At 39.1% G+C, this 26,116-nt stretch overlaps 1 protein-coding gene across 1 annotated transcript; it reads right to left on the minus strand.

The window, feature by feature from the left end:
* Window positions 1-520: 520 nt before the first annotated feature.
* On the minus strand, window positions 521-18,835 carry ube2m (ubiquitin conjugating enzyme E2 M). Its single transcript, XM_036565867.1, has 6 exons — window positions 18,363-18,835; window positions 8,326-8,420; window positions 7,224-7,262; window positions 5,661-5,764; window positions 5,461-5,524; window positions 521-1,516 (listed from the first exon to the last, which is right to left on the minus strand). The coding sequence occupies exons 1-6, from the start codon at window positions 18,475-18,477 to the stop codon at window positions 1,376-1,378; spliced, it is 558 nt and encodes a 185-aa protein (XP_036421760.1). The 5' UTR covers window positions 18,478-18,835; the 3' UTR covers window positions 521-1,375.
* Between the last annotated feature and the right edge of the window lie 7,281 nt (window positions 18,836-26,116).

Consider the following 26,116-nt stretch of genomic DNA (forward strand, 5'->3'; position numbering starts at 1 on the left):
CGCCCCACAGCACCTGATTGGTTGAAAAGCGCTTTATCTGAAGTTATGCATCATTTACAGGGGGTTTATTCTGCTGGAACTACTTCTTCCGGCGGGAGAAACGGCTCATATTGAAACGTATTTAAAACCACGCTACACATTTTTTCTTTAGTTCGTAAAGCCTGTATAAAAGTGACAGAACATTCGTATAAGACTGCGGCTGCGATTCGGTCGCAGATCAGCTCGGTTGTGACTTTATTCCACCTCCAGCGTTCTATTGCTTACTTACGTAACCGCTCTACAAATTTAAGAAAAACGTAAAAGAAGCCCAAAACGTTGTTTTACATACATATTTTATTATTAGCGGCTTCTTCCGCCAAAGAAAGTAGTTCCGGTAGTGTAGAGATAAGCTACTCTTGTTGCCTAGCGACCATGAATGATACAGGTATGGTGGAAATAAAACACGCCTTAGCCAAAGGAAACACATGACTGTAGTGGTAAAACACGGATGTTGGTGTTGGTGTATATGTGTATACGTATGTAGGCATTCGAGTCCATATTTTATTTAACATAATTCATATTGCAGTCATTGTGAACAGCTGGGATTTCAATATACACAATAGAATTGTAACATTTTCTGCCACCCTGCCCAATCCCCCCCAACCCAAACCAAACCGGACCCTCTTCACAAAAATCCAACTCTCTGCGCCCCCCCCAACACTCCCCCCCTCTTCCCCACTATTACACATGGAGAAAACCTTAACAAAACAAATGATCTCCCAATCCTCTACAGCCAAACCTGCATACTGAACCTGTCCGCCGTTTATGTATCGCTGAGTCAGTCAACAAGTCCGTCAGTCTGTCCTGGACGTGCGTCTGTGTGTGTCAGGGTCCTCCTATCGATACATAAGTATTTGTAGTCAAATACGTGTGCCATTCTGCCCCGGTGGAGCTCAGCCTCAGCCGTCTGCCGAGCTCGGCCAGTCTCCGCAAAGAAACGTCTATAGAATGTACGTCAGAGAGGGGGGAAAAAACAAAAACAAAACAAAGCAAAAAAGGATTTTCTTCCACTTACTGGAGCGTCTGCGTTTTATTTCGTCTGTCGATCGGTTGCCGCGTTACAGCTCAGCCAAAAACAACAAACCAAAACATCCAAACCAAAACTGTGGGCACCAGCAGAGTGGCATCATATCTATCGCCTCGGCAATCTCCGAGCAACTTTATTTTCTTTTTTACTGACTGTTCAAGCCTCACCTGTCTTTAAAACCCCACCCACCTCCAAAAAAAGCCCCTCCCACCCCCGCCTGCCCCCCCTCCGCTCTCCGTCAGTGTCAGTCAGCGTGTGTAAACGATAAATGTGTCTTGGTATGGAGCGCCGGCCCGGCCGGGCGGGGCACTATTTCAGACACCGCTCAAAGTAGGTGGCCCCCACGTATCCGCCGCGCAGCGACCGCTGGACGTTCTGCTCGAAAAGCCGCCGGTTCGTTTGCAGCACCTCCGCAGCCTCTTTGTTCAATGGGTCTTCGGGATTTGGCTCCTGTAGGGGGTGCACAAGGACAAAACACAGCAGTTTTGCAAGTCAAATACTGAAATACATGTACTGGCAACATTTAAGGGACAGTTCAGCACAGTTTTCCCCCTTTTACTCCAATCAGCTAAGACATGTTTGGCATCTGAAGTTTGCCTCTTTAGCTTTAGCACTGGAGCTACGAAGCTAATGTAACTAAAATGCAATAAAAGATATATTTAGCAATTAACATGGTGCTAATCCAGGCTGCGTGGGCTGCTCTCGGTAGCTTTTATTACTTTAACAACTGATCGTGCTAATTAGCCGTCCGGACCAGCAGGAAAGTATTCAGTTTGTACCTGACATTAAAAACTGAGTTTAGCGCTCAGCGCTCAACACAATCAGACACATCAGCAAACCCATCAATGTGTGAATCACTTCTAATCTTAATACACATAAACATAAAATAAACCCCCCAAAACACAGTAAAGAAGGACGAAGCTAAAGTTGGCTTCCTATTCGCAGCTTCTTGTTCGGGTTTTCCCGTTCCACCTTAAATGGTGCAGCAGTCACTTTCTGTTGCCTGAAGCTGCAACATTTAAGGTGGGACGGGAAAATTCGAACAAGAAGCTGGCAAGGTGCTAACATTATTATGAATATCTACACGGATTAAGGAATGCTGTAACTTACTGCTGCAAAGCTTTAACCATCACTGTAAATAAATAACTACTACATAAAGCTAAAAGATCCCCTGAATAGACTATTAAATGAAATCAGCTTAATATAAAACCAGAGAAAAAACAATCACATCAGCAGGTTCTCTGTGCCTCATTAACCACACGGCCATATCTACACAGACATCACACAAACAATACACATCACACAGACATGAGTGTGGATCACTGCGTTCCCTCCGTTATATAATCCTATCCCACTTTCTGAGTGGAATATTCTTGAAATAGTGTAATTTTGGACAGTATCTTTCTTAAACCGCCGCTCTGTAATGGTACTGAATGCAGTCCAGCCCCAAAATGGCGGTGCCGTTTACGTGCCTGGCTGGACCCACCGCGGCATCTAGGTGTGCATATCTATGAGCAGGCCTAAATCATCTACTCTCCTCAAAGCATGTGGAGATGTTCAGTACCTCTAATGAAGCACATTAGCATAGCTAACAACAGTAGCAGCCAGGGACAGGGAAGGGGAAGTGGGAGCTGAAGCATTTCCAGATTTCAGGATTATTTAACCGCAACTGCTAAAAATACTTTTTGAAAAAATAAACTAAAAAAAAAAACTTTATAATAAATTTTAGGGTGAAGTTTGTATTTTTTCTTTATTCGTATTCATAATCTGCCGTAGCCGTGCACCGTTTGAGCCAACGCTGCATTTTTACTAAAGCGAGCAGAGTCACTTCCCTCACCAACTCTCTGGTCACTCTGGGGTCTCTCTAAAATGCAAGCAATATTAGCAGCCTAATTTTTAATATAAAAAAGTATTATCTAACGTTATAACGACTCACATTTTGAACACGTGAGTTTTCTCCAACTGTTGCATCTCCAGTTCGAGTGTTAAATCTCGGAGTGTAGCTTCACTATCTGCGACACAATCTGTTACCATACCACATATCAGCAATCTGACTGGTCGCTGCTCAGCTCATCTTGAGAATGAGAAAGAGCAGAACGAGCAGAGCGTCCATCAGCGATCTGATGCATCAGGTATGTCGTCTCTCGCCTCTTATAGCATGTTATGTTGTTTCATTTCATGACAGGTACTTTTTCAGAAAAAAAAATTCACTGCTTAAAATTTCTACACCTCCAAATTAAAAGACCTTCCCAAATCCCTGCTGTAGAACGTACTGTAATCATTAAACATGGACTAAAGTGTGGACAGATTCAGGCTTTATAACATTATTACAGTACTTAAATTAAAGGAGGACACTCCTACACTGAACGTGCCTGACCAATTGCATTTGTAGTAAAGGGAGGGACTGAGGAATTTAGATTCACTGAACTACCCCTTTAAAATAGTACAATAATTCATTTAATATGAGTGAACAACACTAGATTATGAAGCGTCCACTATAAAGACACAACATTCAGGTTTTAATGAGTTTCTATGGATCTAATCTTTATACAAAGATGAAAATACTGTGGACGGCACAGAACTGCTGAGATTTCTTCAAGCTGTGCATCATTATAACGCCATGGTGTTTGGTTTTGTTTAGTGGAAGCTGCACTAAAGCAGGCACTGTGTTTACCTGTGATATTATAATCAACCCTCAAGTCCGTAAATCATCTGTTTCCCTTTCAGACAAAAGTCCCGACCACCTGGGACCCTCAGACTCAGCGTGGTGCTGCTTCAGCAGATGTACGATACTGAAATATTGAAATATCTGTAACCTACATTATTGTTTAGCACTGCTCTGAGTTTGAAAGATGCGCCACACTGTAACATTTCTAGGCCTGTAAATCTCTAAATTTGCAGCAATTATATTGATTCAATGCATCATGAAATTTACAAACAACACTAATGATAATAATAATAATAATAATAATAATTTTTGTTATTTTCACTCTTTAAAAAGGTATGAAAAACAAAACAATACAGCAAATTAAACCCAATGGATTTTCCCATTTCAAAACAGTCTGAGAATTTTCATTACATACTGTATTAATATTCCTACAAAATTCATTCAGATTGAGAACTCAGTTTAGAAAGAACTGCTCAAGATGCTTTATCCTCTGTATCACCATGTAGAACTTTCAGATCTAATTTTGCAAGAGGATCTATATCAGCTTGAGGAATGCTTTCTATGCATTAAGCAATTTAGATTTAATTAACTCAAATTAACTTGATTTACTTAGAATGATCTCTACAGTGTAAAGATTTTTGCTTTTCTATTTATAATGTTTATATTGTTAATTCATCACAATTCCCATGTGCAATATCATCAATACTTCATGTGCAATATGGGTAAAATACGAGTTTTTGCTTTTTTTTTAATTATAATGTTTATACGATTAATTTTTGTGAATTGAGTTTATGTGAAGAATAAAGTCTATATTTTTTCTTATTTTTTATCTTTAGTTTTATATATAATGTACTATAATAATACACAGCAATATACAGTAATAAGTAACATACAGCACTATCTGGAACGTTCAATCCTCTGAGCTGACAGTCTGTGACTGAAGTGCCCTTGAGCAAGACACCTAACCCCCAACCGCTCCCCGGGCGCTGTGGATAGGGCTGCCCACCTCGCTGGGCAAGTGTGCTCACTGCCCCCTAGTGTGTGTGGGTTCACTAGTGTGTATGTGGTGTTTCACTGCACAGATGGGTTAAATGCAGAGGTGAAATTTCCCCATTGTGGGAATAATAAGGGTTACTTAAAAATAAGTTAAATTAACTTAAATTTAAAAAGTAACAAACTGTAACCTTGTTAAGTAATTAATAAGGTTATTTGCTTTGTTTGTTTATTCTCTTCTTGCTATTTCCTTTCTTGAGTGCTTTGTTTTCCTTTTGCTGCTATATCTCTATGAATTTCCCCAACTGTGGGACTAATAAAAGTATTATCTGATCGTATCGTATCTTAATGTCTTCAAAGAAAATCACTTGACCCTTCAACAAAGACTTTCCTCTTTTTTATGAATTACCAAGAAAAATTACAGAAATGTGAAAGTTGTTTTCTAATTCTGCAACCAAAATGTATCGTATTGTGATGTAAAAACAAAACGTATATCATTTTGAGATTTGCGTACAGTTACAACCCCAATAATCTGAACACTGTGAGGCTGTGAACTTTTGAACGTAATGATTTTGCTCACGTGAGCAGGACACATTGTGTATTATTGTATTATTATGCACTTGAGAAAAGCCTGAATGCACTTCATTACAGGAGACACTTTCATACAGACAACAAACCTGGACTGAATTGAACCGAAAAAGGAGAAAAAAACTCATTTATAAGGTCCACTCACTAAGAATAGATACTGTAGTCCGTATATGATGGAGTTAATTGTCAACACAGGCTTCCAGTCTTCTCTGAAAGAGGAAAGAAAAGAGGCGAATTACTTAACGTTATTCAGCAATTCAATGATAAACAGCAGTTAGTTCACTGAGAATACAGTAGATTCAGTAGTATAACAGGATCTCTGTAATTATGTGCTTTAGAGGGTACCTTAAAATATTTAGACAGACGTTTCCCTCCAGGTCGATGTTGGGGTGATACACCATCGTTTCACACTTCACTTTAGGTGGGTCGTGAGGGTAGCCCTGTCCTACCTGTGAAAACAAGAAACGGGGTCAGAAATAATCCTGAAGAACTGCAGCTGCAAAAGTAAACACAAGTAACTTTATAGGAGGAAAATGGATCTGAGTCTTTCAGCGTCACAGCCCCAAATACTGGAACACAACACTCCCTCACTTTCCTCCTTCAAAGCTCAGCTTAAAACACACCTCTTTTCTCAGAACTTTCATTCTTCTGATAGCTTTTTTTGCCTCTGTAAAGTGACTTCGGGTTTGAGAAAGGTGCTATATAAATCAAACTTATTATTATTATCATTATTAGGAACCAAAACGGTTCTGCGGCCTATGGGTCTGCTCACAGGGTGCATAATGTCAATCGTGATTTTTTTATTTATTTTTTTGGTCCTGCAGACAGGCCTGTCACAATTATTAAATAATCACCTGATAGCAATTATTTGAGATAATCACATTTATTTAATATAATAGCAATTATTTTCCACAGTAATTAGATTTCATAATCATATTGTATTGCCTTGAGCTAAATAAATGAATCTCTTTCTAATAACTTTGGCTACGTTCACACAGCAGGTAAAAAAAGGCCCAAATCCGATCGTTTTCTCCATATGTGACTCAGATGTGTGTCTGTGTGTCAGTGTGAACTGATAAACACTCTGAATCTGACATTTTCAATTCCGATTTGAGACGCTTTCATATGAGGTACTGAAATCCGATACGTATCCGATCTGTGGGAACGCGACTCAGTCTGAACAGCCAGATTCAGCGTTCGTTGGCGGTCGTGATTGTTTACCTCTGGATGAGCCGTGACGCAGCGTGACGCTCTGTTCTTTTGCGCATCTGGGTCAGTTTAGGAGCTGATCTGTTCAGACTGATGTTGCATACAGACCACATTTAAAAGATATTTGGAACAGCAATTTGGGCTGAAACACTCCTTATAGCCTCAGTGTGAGTGGGTGGGGCTGAACTGCTAAAGGCTGAACAGGTGGATGTGTGTAAATGTGTTGGTTTCTTAGCCAAATCACAAAAACGCTTATTTCAAAACAGGAATTTTTGGTTTTAACAACAAAATCTTACATAGTGCAGCTTTAAACGTATGTCTAATGTGACGTTTAAGGTTGGTTACATTTTAAAGATAAATGCTGAAACTAAATTCTAACATTTTAGATCCAGCTAGATCATCACAGCCTCTGCTCTTCTAGGAAAGCTTTACACTAGATGTTGGAACATTGCTGTGAGGATTTGACTGTATTCAGCCACAAGAGCAGTAGTGAGGTCAGGTACTGACGTTGGATGATTAGTTATGGATCACAACCATTACTCCACTTCATCCATGAAGCTTACAGTCGAGTGTTTTCAAAGCATTGTTGTGTTCTCGTCTGAATGGAATGGTCGTGGCTCTGAGAACACCTAGGAGAATGCTGTCTGCAGAAGCAGTGCTAGTTTGCTTTTCTGTCTATGACTCATCTGGGATGCTTACCTTAAAGCTGAACACAAACTTCCCTCCTTTATAGAAGCCCTGTAAAACAAATACATATAAAAATACACCTGAATGTCCATGTGGTACACAAACCAAGGTCATATATATCATCTTTTGGCATCCCGATCCAAGACAATGTCTCTCACATTTAGCAATGAATGGTAACAATGTAAAAATCAGCTTTATATTCATGCATGCAAATCAGTTCTGGCGATATACATGGCTTTCTCACGTTTAGGGGAATTCCACAGACTTTTCCAAATTTCTGCATAATTAAAAGATGTACGGATGTAAACAGAGTCGTTCAAATGCTCTATTCCAGAGTCAGAACTGTTCACAGTGGTGGTGATAGGAACCAGACGTCCACCTCTAAAAGCTCCCTCACAGAAAGTTACTACATGAAATGGTTATGAATTCACTGCCTGATGACTGAGATACTGTTTTATGATAGTTTTGGCCTTAAACTCCATTCATGCTGGAGGGATACATGATATGCAGGGCGCTGTGAGGCAAAATAGTCCCCAAAGAAAACTTATTATTTCAGATTTTCCACTATTTTCCATCATCAACATTCCATATAAACTCAGAAGACTCGTGTAGGTTCACTGGTGGTTCTGGATAGTAAATAAAATGTCTATATCTGTGTTGTAGTCATGGCGACCCCTGGTTCCTATCACCACCACTGTAAAGACATCTGAACCATTTCACACCAAACCACTCTGAATCTCTGTTTACAACATGTCAACCATTTAATTTTATAAAATAGTGGGATTTCCCTTTAACAACTGCACCTTTTAAAGTGAAATGGAAAATTCAAATGAAAGCCAATTTCAGGCTTGTAGATTCTGTGCTGAGAGATGTTGGATGTTCTAAGAAGTTACACTGCAGTTCTGTAAGTTATCCAGCACTTAAGTTAGTTTTTAGACTTTTTATAGTAGTTTTTTTGTTTTGTTTTGCTATGTTGACTTTGTTTACTGCAGTCACTATTTCACCATAAATAAGGACAATGACCGGCATCATTAATCATTACTGCTGCCTCACTAAGACGCAATGCAACACGATAGTTTCATCAGACTGAGAGTGACAGAAGTGTAGAAGTGACCTCGTCTGGTGAAATGATGAGTTTAAAGTTCAGTAGATCATCCTGATCAGGAAACACAATCTCACACGTCTTTGGAAGGTTCAGCTCGTTGATATCTGAGTGAGAGAAAGAGAACAAAACAGGGAGACAGTTACTTTATATAGTTACAAAGTTCAACTGTATAACATCAATAAAAACTTTAAAAAGTACAGCCATTCTGCATTCTGTCCTGTAAGCTGCAACCCCAAGATAAATCACTAAATCAACCTAAAACCCCAAGAAAAATCATTAACTCAACCTATAGTCCAAAGATAAATCACTAAAACAAACCTAAAGGCCAAAGACAAATCACTAAATCAACCTACAGCCCAAACACACATCACAAAATTAACCTGAAGGGCAAAGATAAATCATTAAATCAACCTAAAGCCCAAAGATATATCACTAAAATGGGATAAAATCCAAAGATATATCATTAAATCAGCCCAAAACACAAAGATAAATCACTAAATCAGGATAAAACCCAAAGATAAATCATTAAATGAGCCCAAAACACAAAGATAAATCACTACATAAGCCTAAATTACAAAAATAAATCACTAAATCAACCTAAAATGCAATTATAAATCATCCTAAAATACAAAAATAAATCACTAAATCATCCTAAAATACGAAGATAAATCACTACATTAACCTAAAACACAAAGATAAATCACTAAATAAACCGAATAACCTGGTATGGATCAGCTCTTATGAATGTTTTTATTCACAACAATTATTTTCATTCAGCCATAATTCATGTTTTATTGTGAACCATAGTAAAAGTTTCCTCACTGGGATACTGTAATAATATTTATTTACAGAATGCAGAGCCAGTTAATGGTTAAATGACTGATGTTTAGGGTTCTGAGCTCATGCTCTGTTTACCCTTCAGGTCTCAGACTGTCTGCAGATGGAGCCTCTAGTTGTTCCTGTTGGAGACGGAGCTGTTTTTACTTCCACCAACCGCCCCCCAACCACCACCAACCCCCCACGCCCCCCCTTCAATCCTGCTCACACTGCATCATCTTCAATGCACACATTAATAAAGGGGTTCTGACTTCAGTTCAGTATTGATAAACAGAAAAACGTGACATCACTGTCAGCAACAAGACATATGGGCGCAGCCTATCAGAGTAAAGTGGGCAGGCGATGAAGGGCGGAGCTTATGATATGGACACACCCACTCTAATGACTTCTTTTTCTGAACGGTTTGTAAACCGTAAAGGTTGTGATGTTTGGGGTTTATTTGTTAGAGGCGGTGCAGCAGGAGCTGAAACTTTAAACAGTAGATGAAATGAAATTTTCCAATAAAGCTTTTTCAGTTTCTGCCGAAATTCATCTCTTAATTTGTCTGTTAATATAAATAACCTGTGAGAGTGTATACAGTCTAATGGAAGTGTAAATCTCTGACGCCACAATGATTCAATTCAGTTTGAATACAATTCTTTAGGAAACGATTCAATAAATCAAGAAATCTCAACTTACTTTGATGTTTTGGCACAATTCTAAATTATTATTACAAATACACTGAATCCACCAATGTTACTAGAGGAACTATTTGCTATAGTGAACCATACAAAACATACAGGCATACACAAAAGTCTGGGCACCATTGGTCAAATGACATTGATTTCTGTAGTGGAAATCACTGCATGGGCTCAGAAACACTTCTGAAAACCACTGTCTGTGAAAACAGTTAAAACTGCAAAAATGCAATTAAGAAACCATGTATGAACAGGATCCAGAAACGCTGCCACCTTCTCTGGGCCTGAGCTCATTTAAAATGGACTGAGGTGGAAGTGGAAAAGTGTCCTGTGGTCCAGCGAATCAACATTTAAATTATTTTGGGAAATCTTGGACACTGGGTCCTCCGGGCTAAAGACCACTCAGCTTGTTATCAGAGCACAGTTCTAAAGGCAGTATTCATGATGGTATAGGGGGGCATTAGTGCACATAGCATGGGTGACGTGCACATCTGTGAAGGCACCATTAATGCTGAACGATATATACATGTTTTTTGAAACATATGCTGCCATCCAGATGACGTCTTTTTCAGGGAAGGCCTTGATTATTTCAGCAAGACAATGACAAACCACATTCTGCATGTATTACAACAGAATTGCTCCATATTAAGAGAGACCGGGTGCTAAACTGGCCTGCCTGCAGTCCAGACCTGTCACCACTGAGAACATTTGGCACATTATGAAATGAAAAATATGACAAAAGAGACCCTGAACTGATGAGCAGCTGAAATCCTGTATCAAGTAAAAATAAAACAAATTTCCCTTTCTAAACTACAGCAGTGTCTCCTCAGTTCTTAAACACTGACAGAGTGCTGTTAAAAGAAGGGGTGATGAAACACAGTGGTAAACAGGCCCCCGTCCCAACTTTTTTGGAACGTGTTGTTGGCATTAAATTCAAAATGGGCAGATAAAAAAAAATTCTCAGTTTCAACATATGTTGTCTTAGTAGTATTTTCCTTTAAAAATATGGTTTACCTGATTTGCACATCATTGCATTCTATTTTTATTTACATTCTGCACAGCGTCCCAACTTTTTTGGAAATGGGGTTGTATTTTGGCACAAATATGAGGTAATACCTTTTGAATTTTAAAAAGCTAAATCTAAAATGAAAAAAACTAATTACTAAATTCCCATCATCTGTTCCCAGCTTTGAATAAAGAGTCTACCAGCATCTTTATTCAGGCTGGTCTTTAACCACATCTCTTCACTGATTCACTAGTGTGTTAAATACTGCAATCGAGGATGACCATTAAACATAAAAGATAAATATCACCAATCACCATAACATTATGACCACCTCCTTGTTTCTATGCTCATTGTCCATTTTATCAGCTCCACTTACTATATAGGTGCACTTTGTAGTTCTACAGTTACAGACTGTAGTCCATCTGTTTCTCTGATACTTTGTTAGCCCCCTTTTACCCTGTTCTTCAGTGGTTAGGACCCCCATGGACCCTCACAGAGCAGGTACTATTTGGGTGGTGGATCTTTCTCAGCACTGCAGCAACACTGACGTGGTGGTGGTGTGTTAGTGTGTGCTGCGCTGGTACGAGTGGATCAGACACAGCAGTGCTGCTGGAGTTTTTAAACACTGTGTCCACTCACTGTCCACTCTGTTAGACACTCCTACCTTGTCAGTCCACCTTGTAGATGTAAAGTCAGAGACGATAGCTCATCTGCTGCTGCACAGTTGTGTTGGTCATCCTCTAGTCCTTCATCAGTGGTCATAGGATGCTGCCCACAGGACACTGTTGGCTGGATGTTTTTGGTTGGTGGACTACTCTCAGTCCAGCAGCGCCACTGAGGTGTTTAAAAACTCCAGCAGCACTGCTGTGTCTGATCCACTCAGACCAGCGCAACACACACTAACACACCACCACCACGTCAGTGTTATATATATATATATATATATATATATATATATATATATATATATTTATATATACAAACACATATCATGATATTTTTCTTCTCATGATATCTTTTATGTTTAACTGTCATCGTCAACTGCAATACTTAACACAGTGGTGAATCAATATAGCGACCCGGTTAAAGACCAGCCTGAATAAAGATGCTGGTAGACTCTTTATTCAAAGCTGAAAACAGATAATGGGACTTTGTTCTATGATTTTGTTGTGACATCAACAATACGGCTCTAGTGACATCACTGCAATAAAACCAGGACCAAAGGGACAACAAACGTATCAGAAACTAAATCTACATTACTGTGCTTACAAAACAGGCCAGCTCAGCACCAAAACTGTATCATAAAACAACACCAGTGTTTCCACACACAGACTACACTCAAAGAACTCAAAGTTCTTGGAGTAATTATACAGACCAGATTTTAATCCAACACTGAATAAAATTCCATGACCTGAACTTAGATCAGCGCTCTTACTCTGAGAAGCCTGATCAACGTGGGACAATGGTTCCATTTAGAACCATGAACACTCACAAGAACCACTTGCACACTTCTCTGCATGGTAAAATAGTTCTTGAGATTGATGAAGAATGTGTTGTATATGGTTCTATATAGCACCTTTTTGAAAATGGTTCAAAGGGTTCTTCTGTTCTTCTACAAATTTGACATCTTAACAATAGCAGAACCCTTTTTGGTTCTATACAGAACCATTTACAACACATTCTCCATCAATCTGACGAACCACTTCACCACGCGAAGAATCACTTAAGCATTCAAATAGTTCTTTCAGCGTTCATGGTTTCTATATGGAACCGATGTCTTTACTAAAGAACCCTTGAAGAACCATCTTTTATTAGAGTGTATATTACAGCCCCCGCAGGCAGGGGTGGTCATTGTCTACAGACAACTGTAGTTGGTGTCATGCTCATATCAGGAACTCCAGCTGGTTTTCTCTATGAGAAAAAGAACAGGATTTCTGAAACTTGACGCCATCACGTCCTGCGGGGAACAACGGTGCTCCAAATCTGATGTTTTGTCAAGCGTACATTTTCTACCCATGTGTCACTGGATCCTCTGAAATATGAGGTCGTTTAGGAGCTGAAATATGAAAGCTGCCACCTCCGCGGTAGCTGAAATGACGCTGCATGAAAGTACGTCAACTATTAAACTTCAACACTGTTACAGTTGGTCCCAAAGTCTGAGAGGCCTGGAGAAAATGCCTCTATTTTGCACTCCTTTCTAAATTAGTACAAAGCTTCTTATTACAAATTATATTGTCAGCATAACAATCTTTGAATGTTTACATGAATTATTATCATTATAACCAAAATTATTATAATCGAATGCCTCGGATTCTAAAAGTGACGCATTTTTCAATCTATCAATCAAATCAATCAACATTTATTTAAACTCGGAGTACACTGAGGGAGACCCTCAAATGTTAAAAATAATAATCATAAGTAAATTTTAAAAATTAAACAAACCATTAAAATTATAACAATATCGTAACTTAATAAATACAAATAAATGGAAATCTATAATAAATGAAATAAATAAAGAAATATAAAATGTAAAACAATAGCTTGGCAATATTAAAATAAATAAGACCAGAATAATAAAAATGAAAAAAAAAAAATCTCTTCAAAATTTGTCACTGCAATATTCAAAAACATTACTTCGCTTACTGTCTAGGTCTACTATATTTCATGGTTTTAGACAGATTTAGTGATATTTTTCTTAGAATTTGGTAAAATACTAAAGTAACCTGACCTTTCTGTGTAAAGGCCTTCAGATGGTCAATATGTGTTTTTTGAATTGTGGCCTAGAAATTGTGTAGAATCTTAAACATTTCTTCATTTTAATTGTCATAACTTTTATTTTACATTTTTTCAAGATTCTACAACTTTCGGTTGTTCGTTTTCCAGTTGAAATGAAAAAATAACAGATTTTCAATGTGCTCTCAGACTTTTGGGCCCCTCTGTTAAAAAACAACACCAGCTACTGAAACTGCAGCCTCTTTTTTGTGTTGTACATTTAGCATTATTCATATTTCAGCTCCTTAATGACCTCGTATTTCAGAGGATCAGGGGACATTCGGAGGAGAAACGCCTGTACAGCAATCGGAAAATGTGTGTTCACCACAGAATGCAACAGCAGCGATTTTCCGAAAATAATCATAGTAAAAATTGAAACCAGCAATCACACGACACAGACAACACAAACCAACGTTTTCAACGGAGCCGTGATGGAAAATTCTGCCAATGTCCTGCAGACGGCAGCAGTAAGCGTAATACTCCGCCACTAGTTTTTTCCCCCAACTTCCCAATAGTAATTTTCCCAACTTCTGCTGTCGACTGCAGCCGTGAAATAAAGCAGATATTGATTATTATTTTTTTTTTTTAGAGCCATGTCTCAATGTTATTCCAGACGAACCCAAAATTATACTACACAAAATAAAAGAGTGCAGAGCGCCCCCTGCCTTTATCCACCTTAAATAAAGAATCTACACTAATTCTTAATTTTGGCCATGGTCTGTCACAAATTTTTAATCTAACTGCCTGATTACAATTATTTGAGCTGATCACAGCTATTTTCCACAGTTCATATGTTCACTTCACAGCAGACAGAATGTGGATGAACCTTAATCAGTTGGACTGAGGCAAACGCATGTAAACAAAAGAAAGAAGAAAACGGAATTACTGATACACACTAGACACGTTTACATGCAGCCTGATAATCCACTAATAATCTGACTAATAGCTCAATCGGAATAGAATACATCCATGTAAACACCTCAGTCGGAATAGTCTAGTCTGATTGAGGCCATTCAGAATACAGTTTCTATCCGACTGATCGAGGTGGGTAATCCTGTAAATAATCTGTTAAATAGAAGAATAATATCCGTGTAAACGCCTGTATCTGATTACATTCCCTATCGGAAAGTTTAAGTCCGTTCTGATCATGTTCATCGCGTCATAGTGAAAGTTTATACCGTTCGGCATGGCGGAGCAGAAACTGGTCTGCAGAGGAGACGAAGTTTATGCTCTGATCTTTAAAAGACGGCGGTGGGACGGACGTCCAGCTTATGTGTCTCAGAACACGACGTCTTCCTCTCGGCCTTCTTTAATAAGGACATGTGAAGGACGTTTTCCTGAGTCTGACATCATTTTAAAGTCATTAAAAACACAAGCACTGCTCACTGCTGCTCGTCTCACTCTGACTGCACTCAAGTGATGCTGGTTGTCATGGTAACGTCTACACTAAGTGGTTCTCTACACATGCGTGTCATTTTGGATCTGATTATTTGTAGTGAGCATGTAAACAGATATTTCCCATCAGAGTATTGAGTAGAGTGAGAATAACCACCTCAGTCTTAATCTATAATCGGAATGTATTCAATCGGATTGGCAAAAATTTTGTATGTAAACACAGCCAGTGACTTGTGCTTTAGAACCTCTAGAGAGCAGCAGTGAGTGATGTTTGTTTATTTGAGCTTGAGCTACACTGTCATCAGTTGGCCGCCACTAAGTATTGACTGCCAGGTAGTTGTACTTTAATAGCTGCATATAATGAACGATAATTCAGTTGTTAACTGCAAATATTTACATTATTTACATTAACTGTCATCTAAAATTTCCTCATCAAGACTGGCCTATTTTGACCACAAGATTCACTGGCTTGGTGACAAATTTTTATACCTGTCTACCTCTGATGGCGTGGAAATCTGAATGTCTCTTTGATATTTCTGTGTCTGCAGGGTTGCTTTGCCATATTTCATGAGTAAAAAAGGTCATTAAAGCAAAACAGCAAAGCAGAACTTTCCTGTGAGGCTTTTGCTTTTACAATAGATTTAAGCAGTAGACCACGAGAGGGAGTATGTCACTGCAAAATAACATCACGGCTGTGATTTGGTCGCCGTAGATCATCACCGCCGTGATGTTATTGGCGAGAACACACTCCTCGAGTGTTCTATTGCTTTTATAGAACAGTTGAATAAATAAAGTAATAAATTAATAAACTGGGCCGTGAACGCGGCGTTTAATATGTTTTAATGTTCGCAGTTCCTCCACCAAATTATAGTTCCTTAACAAGCAGCTTGTTGCTACGTCAGAGTAACGAGCTCCGCCCACTCGCTGCACAGCCGGCAGTTCGTTCTCCAGCTCCTTACACTAAACTCCCAAACTGTCATCACCACTGAGCAGCTTTTCAGTCGGCAGCTGTGACAGAAGAACAGCTAAACAACCTGGAATCAGCCAGAAATGAACCCAATACCATTCGCCAAACATGTAGTCTGATCTTCAGAGTCTGACCAAATCGGACTGAGCTATAAAACTGACACAATATCAAGTTCAGCTCAGTTTTGTCAGTTTTTGCCAGATCAGTATTAATGTTGTTTTGTTCCAGCCAGTCTGTAAAGCGTCTTACAGCCCATTTAGCTTGGCGAATGGTGTTGGGTTCATTTCTGGCTGATTCCAGGTTGTTTAGCTGTTCTTCTGTCTCAGCTGCCGACTGAAAAGCTGCTCAGTGGTGATGACAGTTTGTCGTCTCATCTTCAGAGTCTGACCAAATCGTCTGTCTGTCAAATGTGATCTTAAAAGTGTCCATTTTCTGTTTGTGGCAAAGTAAGAAGTAAAAACGTTCAAATGGCTTGAGCGTCTCCTATATCTGTAAAAGTCGTTGCTTAGCGACAGCATCTTAGTGGAGTGATACAGTATTTGTGAAAAAAACGTGATGTTATGGTGAAATAACAGCACAATTAAAACGCTTCTCAACCAAGCAGCTTGCGTGGCTGGAACAACTGTCATATAATAACAAACAAATCTTTTGTTAGATTTTACATTTTAATTAAAATACAGTCAGTCTATTGATGTATGTGTAGTTGAAGGATGTATTTTTTAATATAAGCTGTTTTAATATAAGGCTCAGGGAAACGTGAACGTCATTGTGCGGAATCGAACACAAGGTTTTGGAGTCGACTCCTGATTCCCAAACACCTGGAATCTGAGAATCGACTCGTTTTGGGATCGACTCTCAGCCCTAATGAGGCACTACTAAGGCTTTGTTTGTGTTTCAGAACTTGTTCGCAAACGTAAATACTGTGATACCTACCAAGTAAAATGAAGTATCACAGTATTATAAGCTGCCATATCACCCACTCACGTGACAGATCCATCAGCAAATGCATTATTTACAATTAGAAGCTATTATCAGCATCTATTTTCTTCTTTTATTCATATGAATAGGAAAACACACTATCCAGATAGTTTTACTGGCTGGTGAGTGATAATAATGAAGGAACTGCGCCGTGCTTTATCGACTCACAGTCAGATCTTTGTATGCCACCAACTTTAAAAAAGCAAGCTTAGGAAAAAACTCAATAAACAAAGGCAATAAAGTCTGTAAGGGATGACTGATAGCAGAACCTCATCCCTATTAAAGCTTTCCGCCATCAGGTGCCCACAAATTTACAGCCAATTAGAGTTCATTACAGTCTCCTCAACTCATAGCTGGACTGAGTTCATGCTAGAAATGACATTAACGACATGAGGCCCTAAAGAAATCCCAAATCTAAGACAAAGACATTGTTTATCTCTGATCATCTAAACATAGAGTTATCTGCTGAAGATTTCCCTTTTGTGGTTTTATCAGAAATGCCTCAGACTTAGGACAGATCTTCAATTACTTACAAAAACACAACTCTTTAGTTACTTTTTTTTAGAAATGTGCATTGTAACTGTAACTGTTATGGTAATGAAGTGACGCATTATTGTAGTTTAGGTAAGGATTTTAGGCAGGGATGTCACGTTGTTCTAACCACAGGACAGTAGCGGTGATGCTGCCGTCACATTTTAATAAACTTACTGTTTGTTAAAAGTCTTATATTTACATTAATCCCGCAGTGTATCTCCGTCACCTCTATAAAAACATACTGTAAACTTTTGTAGCCGGCTAAGCTAACGAACAGCTAATTTAACGTTAGCTGGCACCGTTTCCCAAACCCAAGACTAGAATAACGCGGATTCTGAGCTAAATAAGAATAAAACAACACAGTAAACTGTGTCCTATGGGTGACACTCAATAACAACGCGTTAAAAATGTATATTTTACCGAGTTAGCTTAGCTAATCTGCGTTGACTTATAAAGGCTTCCATCAGGAAATGAGCTAGCATGCTAGCTGCGGGCTTTTTAGAGTTTTTTTGTGAAATACAGTGTCACTCCCGTCTTGGACGAGCATGGTATTAAACTAATCGGGATGTTTAAGGAATTAAAAGCCCCAAACCATCTATTAAAACCCCGAACAGTGAAAACAGATGAGTGTGTTTGGCTCAGCGATGCTGGCTAGCTCGTTAGCCTAGTTAGCTAACAGTTACTCGCCGCTTTCGCTTCTTCGAGGTGCGACGTTTCGTTTTTGTGTAAATATCGAGCTGTTGTGTGGATGTAAAACACCCCAGTGTCTTGTACGAAGAGTACCGTTGATATTTATATTTTTTGGACCGTGTCTGTTCTCTCAGGTCTCTGTTAGTGGCTTTAATTAAGCTGTAGCCCCGGCGTTAGCCGGCTAGCCTACCTTTCTGTATCCGCAGCTGGGCCGCGCTTGCTTTTTTACCCCCGGCTCCGGTTCTGTTTCCTCCGGCAGATTCTTCATCTTTTTTCTGCTGTTTTAAAGAAAAGAGTTTAATCATGTTTTGTGTGGCTGTGTGCCGGAGTCCGTGTCCTTTATGACTGTGTACGTGTGGGGTTGATGGTGAAGGCTGGAGCTCAGAGAGATGGATGTGAATACACCATTCAGGCCGAGAGAAGCAGCACTGAGCTGAACTACACTGGAGCTCAGTCACTCTTACACAACTAAACTAACACTGAGCACAATCACACGAACACTGAGCCCAGTCAGTTACACAGCTACATTGACACTGACCACAATCGCACAACTAAACTAACACTGAGCACAATCACACGAACACTGAGCCCAGTCACTGTTACACAGCTACACTGACACTGACCACAATCGCACAACTACACTAACACTGAGCATTATCACAACTATAGTAACACTGAGCACACTTACACAATTACATTATCACTGAGCACAATCACACAAACATAACTACTAAAACATTGAGCTCAGTCACTTTTACACAACTACACTGACACTGACCACAATCACACAACTACACTAACGCTGAGTAAATTCACATAACTACACTAACACTGAGCATGATCACAACTACAGTAACACTGAGCACACTTACACAGTTACATTAATACTGAGCACACTTACACAATTGCATTATCACTGAGCACAATCACAGGCACTGCACTAACATTGAAGCTCAGTCATTCATACACAACTACACTAACACTGAGCACAAACACAACCACACAAACAGCACAATTACACAACTATGCTAACACAGCACAATCACAAGTACACTAACACGAGCTCAATCACTCATTCACAACTACACTAGAACTGAGTACAATCACACAACTATACTAACACTGAGCACAATCACACAACTACGCTAACACTGAGCACAATCACAAAAACAACTACACTAACAGCGTGTATAATTCAAAATGACACCACTATACTAACACTGAGCACAATCACACAACTACACTAACATGCTTAGCAGAAGCGCACAACTACACTAACACTGAGCACAAGCGCACAGCTACACTAACACTGGGCACCATCACACAACGACACTAACACTGAAGCTCATTCACTCGTACCCAACTATACTAACACTGAGCACAATCACACAACTACACTAAAATTGAGCACAATCACATAACTACACTAATGCTGAGCACAATCACACAACTACACTAAAATTGAGCTCAATCACATAACTACACTAACGCTGAGCACAATCACAGAAACACAACTACACTAACAGCGAAGCTCAGTCACTCTTACACAACTACACTAACACTGAGCACAATTACACAACTACGCTAACACTGAAGCTCAGTCACTCTTACACTGAGCACAATCACACAACAACATTAACTGAGTACAGTCTTACACACTACTGAGAACAATCACACAACTACACCAACACTGAGCACAAGTGCACAACTACACTAACACTGAGCACAAGCGCACAGCTACACTAACACTGGGCACCATCACACAATGACACTAACGCTGAGCACAATCACAGAAACACAACTACACTAACAGCGAAGCTCAGTCACTCTTACACAACTACATGAACACTGAGCACAGTTACACAACAATACTAACTGAGCACAGTCACTCTTACACAACTACTGAGCACAAGCGCACATCTACACTAAATCTGAGCACGATCACACAACTACGCTAACACTGAAGCTCAGTCACTCTTACACAACTACACGAACACTGAGCACAATCACACAACAACATTAACTGAGTACAGTCACTCTTACACAACTACTGAGCACAATCACACAACTAGTCTCACACTTAGCACAATTACAACTACACTAACACTGAGCACAATCAAGGCAAGACATGGCAAGTATTTATTTAGCACCTTGCTGTCATTTAAAGTGCTCACACTTACATAATGACACTAACACTGAGCACAATCACAACTACAGTAACACTAAGCACAATCAGAAATACACTCACACTACAGTACAATTGCACATCAGACCTACACAATAATACAAATAATGTTTTTTGGAGTTTTTACACTTACGCAAATATACTAACATTGAGCTTAATCACAAACACAACTACACTAACACTAAGCACAATCACACAACTATGACCACGCTAACACAAAGCTATGTCACACTTACATAACTACACTAACACTCTTTAACACATTCGTAAGTACAGAAGATGGACTGAGAAATTAAGTACAGATCAAGTACATTTCTATTAAATGGTTCTTTAATTGTTTTTTTAATATGTCCTTTAACCCTCTGGGGTCTGAGGTCATTCTCCCAAATCATGCATACCTTCTTAAATTCTCCTTTAAAGGCTGTTCATATAAGTTCAGTGTTAAGTTAAGTGACACTTATTAGTCGCACAATGGGGAAATTTCAGAACTTGACTGACCCTCACAGAGCCCTGACCTCAACCCTATCTAACACCTTTGGGATCTAGAACAGAGATTGTGAGCCGGGCCCTCTCGTCCAACATCAGTGTCTGACCTCACAAATGCTCTTCTGGATGAATGGGCAGAAATTCCCACAGACTCTCTCCAACATTCTGTGGAAGCTTCCTAGAAGAGTGGAAGCTGTTAGAGCTGCAAAGAGGTACCAACTCCATATTAATGCCTCTAGATTTAGAATGGGACTCCTGTAGGTGTGATGTGTAGGTGTCCTCTCATGAACCTAAACAGAATGTGGCCGGCCTGCTGTCACTTTTCACATTTTATTGTTTGGTTTATTAGTGTTTATTATTTGATGATTGGTTTTTGACTTTTGGGCTGATAACCAGGTTTAGAGCAGTTCCTTGTTGTGAACTTTGGCCTGTTAATGTAATTGTAAATATTACATTATATGCATACCCAAATAAAACATTAAATTTGTTTTTAAGTGAACCTACATGTGTCTTCTGAGTTTATATGGAATGTTGATGATGGTAAAATAGTGGAAAATCTGAAATATTAAGTTTTCTTTGGGGACTATTCTGCCCCATAACACCCTGCATATAATGTATCCCTCCACCATGAATGGAGTTTAAAGCCAAAATCTTCTCAAAACTATCATAAAACAGTGTCTCAGTCATCAGGCAGTGAATTCATAACCATTTCATGTAGGAACTTTCTGTGAGGAGCTTTTAGAGGTGGACGTCTGGTTCCTATCACCACCACTGTGAACAGTTCTGACTCAGTAAGTTTCTCTAGAACAGAGCGTTTCACACCAAACCACTCTGAATGACTCTGTTTATATCTTAACCAGCTATTTATGCAAGAAAAAAATGCTCTGAAATATCCCTTCCACTTTTCTTGTTTAAAACTGTGAGAATGCTGTCTTTGTCACAGTTATGGAAATGTTACTACTCAGATTTGCTGACTATTGATCACAAAGCCTTTCTAAAACCTTAGAAACTACAATTACATAACACCACAAGCCTTTCTGTGTGAATAAAATACATTAAACTGATGATCTGAACAAAAAAGTGGATGTTTTATTTAAAAAAAAAAAAAATTATTATTGACAGTAAGGGCAAACATGTTGTAAAAGTATGAAAACAGAAGAATTATAATGTCTGTAGTTTGAGTAAACTTGGCTGAGGAACAGTGTGATCAGAATAGCAGCGTTAATCTCAGAATGACTGTAATTTTGATCTTCTGCAATAGAGAAAGTGCTGAAGTGTTATTCCAGGATGTTTTCACTAATTGTGGTGTAGTTCTCAAACTGTAAACACAGCGCAGAGAGATGAGATTTTCAGTACTTATTTTACTGTTGACATCATCGGCTGAAGTAAAAGTGTGACAGTGCTACTCTTCCACATGCTGAGGCCTTCAGGAATGAAGAGAATCCAGCTTTTCTCAACATCAGCATGATGTGAGGCGTGTACATCCACGTAATTACCAACGTTAAAAATGCATTACGAGCTTTGGAAGCCAGTTCACTTTAGAATAAATGTTTTTTCCTCCTTTTCTTCTGGCAGCAATTTTGACTTTGTAACTTAAATTACGTCAATTTTAAAACATTTAAATTAGTGTCTCAAAATAATGATTTTTACATTTTAAATTAGCATCTCAAATTAATTACTTTTCTTGAATTTTTTGAATTTTGACTGAGTATGTCCAAATAATGACATTTTTTAGAACCATCAACTTGACAAAGTCCCAAACTGCTCTTTATTTTATTAATCTTTTTTGTCCAATTTTCTCAGCTCACAGTTTTTAAACTAGAACCACAAAACTTCATAGCATGGGATAGCATAGCAACAGCCTAACAACACTTAAGCAACCACTTGGGATGACATAGCAATGGCCTAGCAACATCTTGGCAACCACCTGAGATACCGTAGCAACAGCCTAGCAAAACTTTAGCAACCACTTGGGGTACCATAGCAATGGCCTAACAACACCTTAGCAGCCACCTGGGATACCTCAGCAATGGCCTAGCAACACCTTAGCAACCACCTAGGATACCATAGCAATGGCCTAACAACACCTTAGCATCCACCTAGGATACCATAGCAATGGCCTAGCAACACCTTAGCAGTCACCTGGGTAACAATAGCAATTGCCTAGCAACCATTTAGAATACCATAGCAATAGCCTAGCAACACCTTAGCAGCCACCTGGTATACCATAACGATGACCTAGCAACACTTTAGCCACCACCTGGGATACCAAAGCAATGGCCTAGCAACACCTTAGCAGTCACCTGGGATACCACAGCAATGGCCTAGGAACACCCTAGCAACCACATGTATACCATAGCAATAGCCTAGCAACACCTTAGCAGTCACCTGGGATACAATAGCAATTGCCTAGCAACCATTTAGAATACCATAGCAATAGCCTAGCAACACCTTAGTAGCCACCTGGTATACCATAACGATGACCTAGCAACACTTTAGCCACCACCTGGGATACCAAAGCAATGGCCTAGCAACACCTTAGCAGTCACCTGGGATACCATAGCAATGGCCTAGCATCACCTTAGCAACCACCAAGGATAGCATAACAGTAGCCTAGCAACACCTTAGCAGTCACCTGGGATACCATAGCAATAGCCTAGCAACACCTTAGCATCCACCTATTTCTTTTGACACACTGTAGTGACACAGTGGGTAGCACAGTCACCCCACCTGGGTTTGATTCCCCAGCCGGGCGACCGCAGTCCTTTCTGTGTGGAGTGTTCATGTTCTCCCTGTGTCTGTGTGGGTTTCCTTCCACAGTCCAAAGACATGCAGTCAGGCCACCTGGAGATGCTAAATTGGCCCTAGGTGTAGATGTGTGCAGGAATGTATACGTCTGTGTGTCTGCCCTGTGAGGGACTGGCAACCCAATGATGGCTAGGATAGGCTACAGCACTGTGTGTGTGTGCTTGCTACATTACGTACTGCTGCTAGAGGCAGAGAAGGAGAAGAAACACAGTGGATTTGTTCTGGCCGTAATAAAATGCCATAATAAAACCTAAAGTTACAAACATATACAGTATTTGAGGGAGATGTTTGTAGCAACAGTTCCACATGCATTCATTTTTGGTACTTTTATCATTTTTCTCATGTATTCCTGATTGTCCAGCTGTATGTAGTTTGTATCTTCAGCAGAGCAGAGACTGAACCAGCCTGTAGAACACCGGCTCCACTGCTGCGCTGTTTAGAACATCAGAACAGTGCATGTCTAGTTGAAGATGTAATTATCACCCAGACTCAAACACAGAGTAGATTTTAAGGCTGATCTTGGCTTCTACCACATGAGTCAGCACTGTGGTCGGTTATGGCTGCTCCCATCTCCACACACTGCAGACATATTACAAAAAGTAGGATTTATCAGTACCTTCTCCCAATCACTGAATCAGAATGACCAGATTACAGTATTACTGCCTTCTAAAAATTCAGATTCTTTCACTCAAAATGTGTCATGGAGTTTCTCATATTACTCTGCTATGTGATTTGAATATCAGAAACATTAAAAAATTATCAAACAAATACAGAATATTTTTTTCAGAGTCTTTCAACTTCTGAGAGAAAAAAACATCTTATAAACTAGTGTAAGACATCTAAACTGTATATTTACTTTATATTTAAATCTAAAACTGACTCCCAACTAATGTTTTTCTTTTCTCTTTGTCTGTTTCTGGCAGTCCTGCCTTCCGCCCAATGACAGCTGGCATAGGCTCCAGCACTCCACCGCGACCCAGAAGGATAAGCGGTTTAGATGATGTATGTTTCTGGCAGCAGCATGTCAAAATATTATCTCTATATTATAATATTATCTCTAAATATATCTTTGATATCTCAAAAAAATAACATTTAATTTTGATGTATTATGTCAAATTACACATTTTCTTAAAATGTTGACTTAGTATCTCAGAATTACGACTAATGTTCTTGAATTTTTGACATTATCTCAAATTAATGACTTACGTACTTGAATTTTTCAACAAATTATTTTGAATTACTGGCTTATTTTCTCACTTTTGACTCAGTACCTCAAATCAATGACTTGCTGTCTCAAAATTTGGCTTAATATCTTGAATCAATGGTTTATTTTTTGCATTTTGACTATCTCAAATTAATGTCTTGTTTATTTGAAAATTTGACTTAACATCTCAAAATAATGTTTTTTTTAAACATTTTGATTTAGTATGTCAAATTAATGGTTTGTTTACTTGAAGTTTTAACTTAACATCTCAAAATAATGGTTTGCTTTGTTGAAATTTTGATTTAGTATCTCAAATGAATGTGTCACTCTGAAGAACACAGTGTTACTGCTGGGGGGCTTTATACGCCTCTAGCCCACTCTTGGCATTGGGAATGGTGACCTTAGGCTCGTGTGCAGCTGCTCCAGAGCATCCCCTTCTATTGGTCTGTGCATTTATATTGAAATAATACAAACTGTGTCAGTAACAGGTGACCTTAAAGTAGCTGAATTTACTCTTTAGAAGGTCTGTCTGGATACTTTTGGACAGATGATGGAATGAGTTGGAGTGATGGAGCTCCATCCAGTGATCAAAGAACTGACCATCCAACATCAGTACCTGACCTCACTAATGCTCAATCAAATCCTTACAGCAATATTCAACATCTAGTGTAAAGCCCTCCCAGAAGAGTAGAGGCCGTTACTGCAGCACAGACTCACTATTAACACCCTTCATTTCAGAAGAAATGCCAGAGGAGCAGGTGTCTGAATACTTTTAGACTGTGCCAAATCTAAACATCTACATCATAACACCTCAGGAGATCTACAGAGGCATCTCCACTCTGGAAGATGGTTCATTTCTCTGTGAATTTACATAAACAACTGCATGCTGGTCACTGGAGCTGCACTCACTGTGAGCTTACAGTCTAAGAGAATATGTGTTGATCAGTATGAAAGCTAACAGTCAATGTCATCTGAGATAAATGACATTTTTTCCTTCAGTTGGTGCAAATTATGCTAATGCATGATAACAGGCTGAGACCTAACTGTAAGTCAAATGACCGCGAAACAACTGAAGTGCTAATTTGTAATTTCCTGTGTTAATTTAGTCTGCAAGACATGTGTTTCTGAAAAGCACCTAAATATGACAGCAAATGCAGTTCTTCAGTAAAAATGTTCAAAATGTACAGTTTTCATGTGTATACATATATGTACACACACACACACACACACACACACGCACACACACAAATAAAATATATAT

The sequence above is a fragment of the Colossoma macropomum genome, unplaced genomic scaffold (assembly GCF_904425465.1).
Source record: "Colossoma macropomum unplaced genomic scaffold, Colossoma_macropomum, whole genome shotgun sequence".
Lineage (NCBI taxonomy): Eukaryota > Metazoa > Chordata > Actinopteri > Characiformes > Serrasalmidae > Colossoma > Colossoma macropomum.

What these genes read in the sequence shown, in the direction of transcription:
- ube2m (XM_036565867.1), bottom strand. Translation starts at nt 18,477, where the DNA reads ATGATTAAACTCTTTTCTTTAAAACAGCAGAAAAAAGATGAAGAATCT. An exon ending in CCAGCTGCGGATACAGAAAG is followed by an intron (nt 8,421 to 18,362) that starts GTAGGCTAGCCG and finishes TCTCTCACTCAG; the next exon opens with ATATCAACGAGCTGAACCTT. An exon ending in GTCTGTCTAAATATTTTAAG is followed by an intron (nt 5,525 to 5,660) that starts GTACCCTCTAAA and finishes TTCCTCTTTCAG; the next exon opens with AGAAGACTGGAAGCCTGTGT.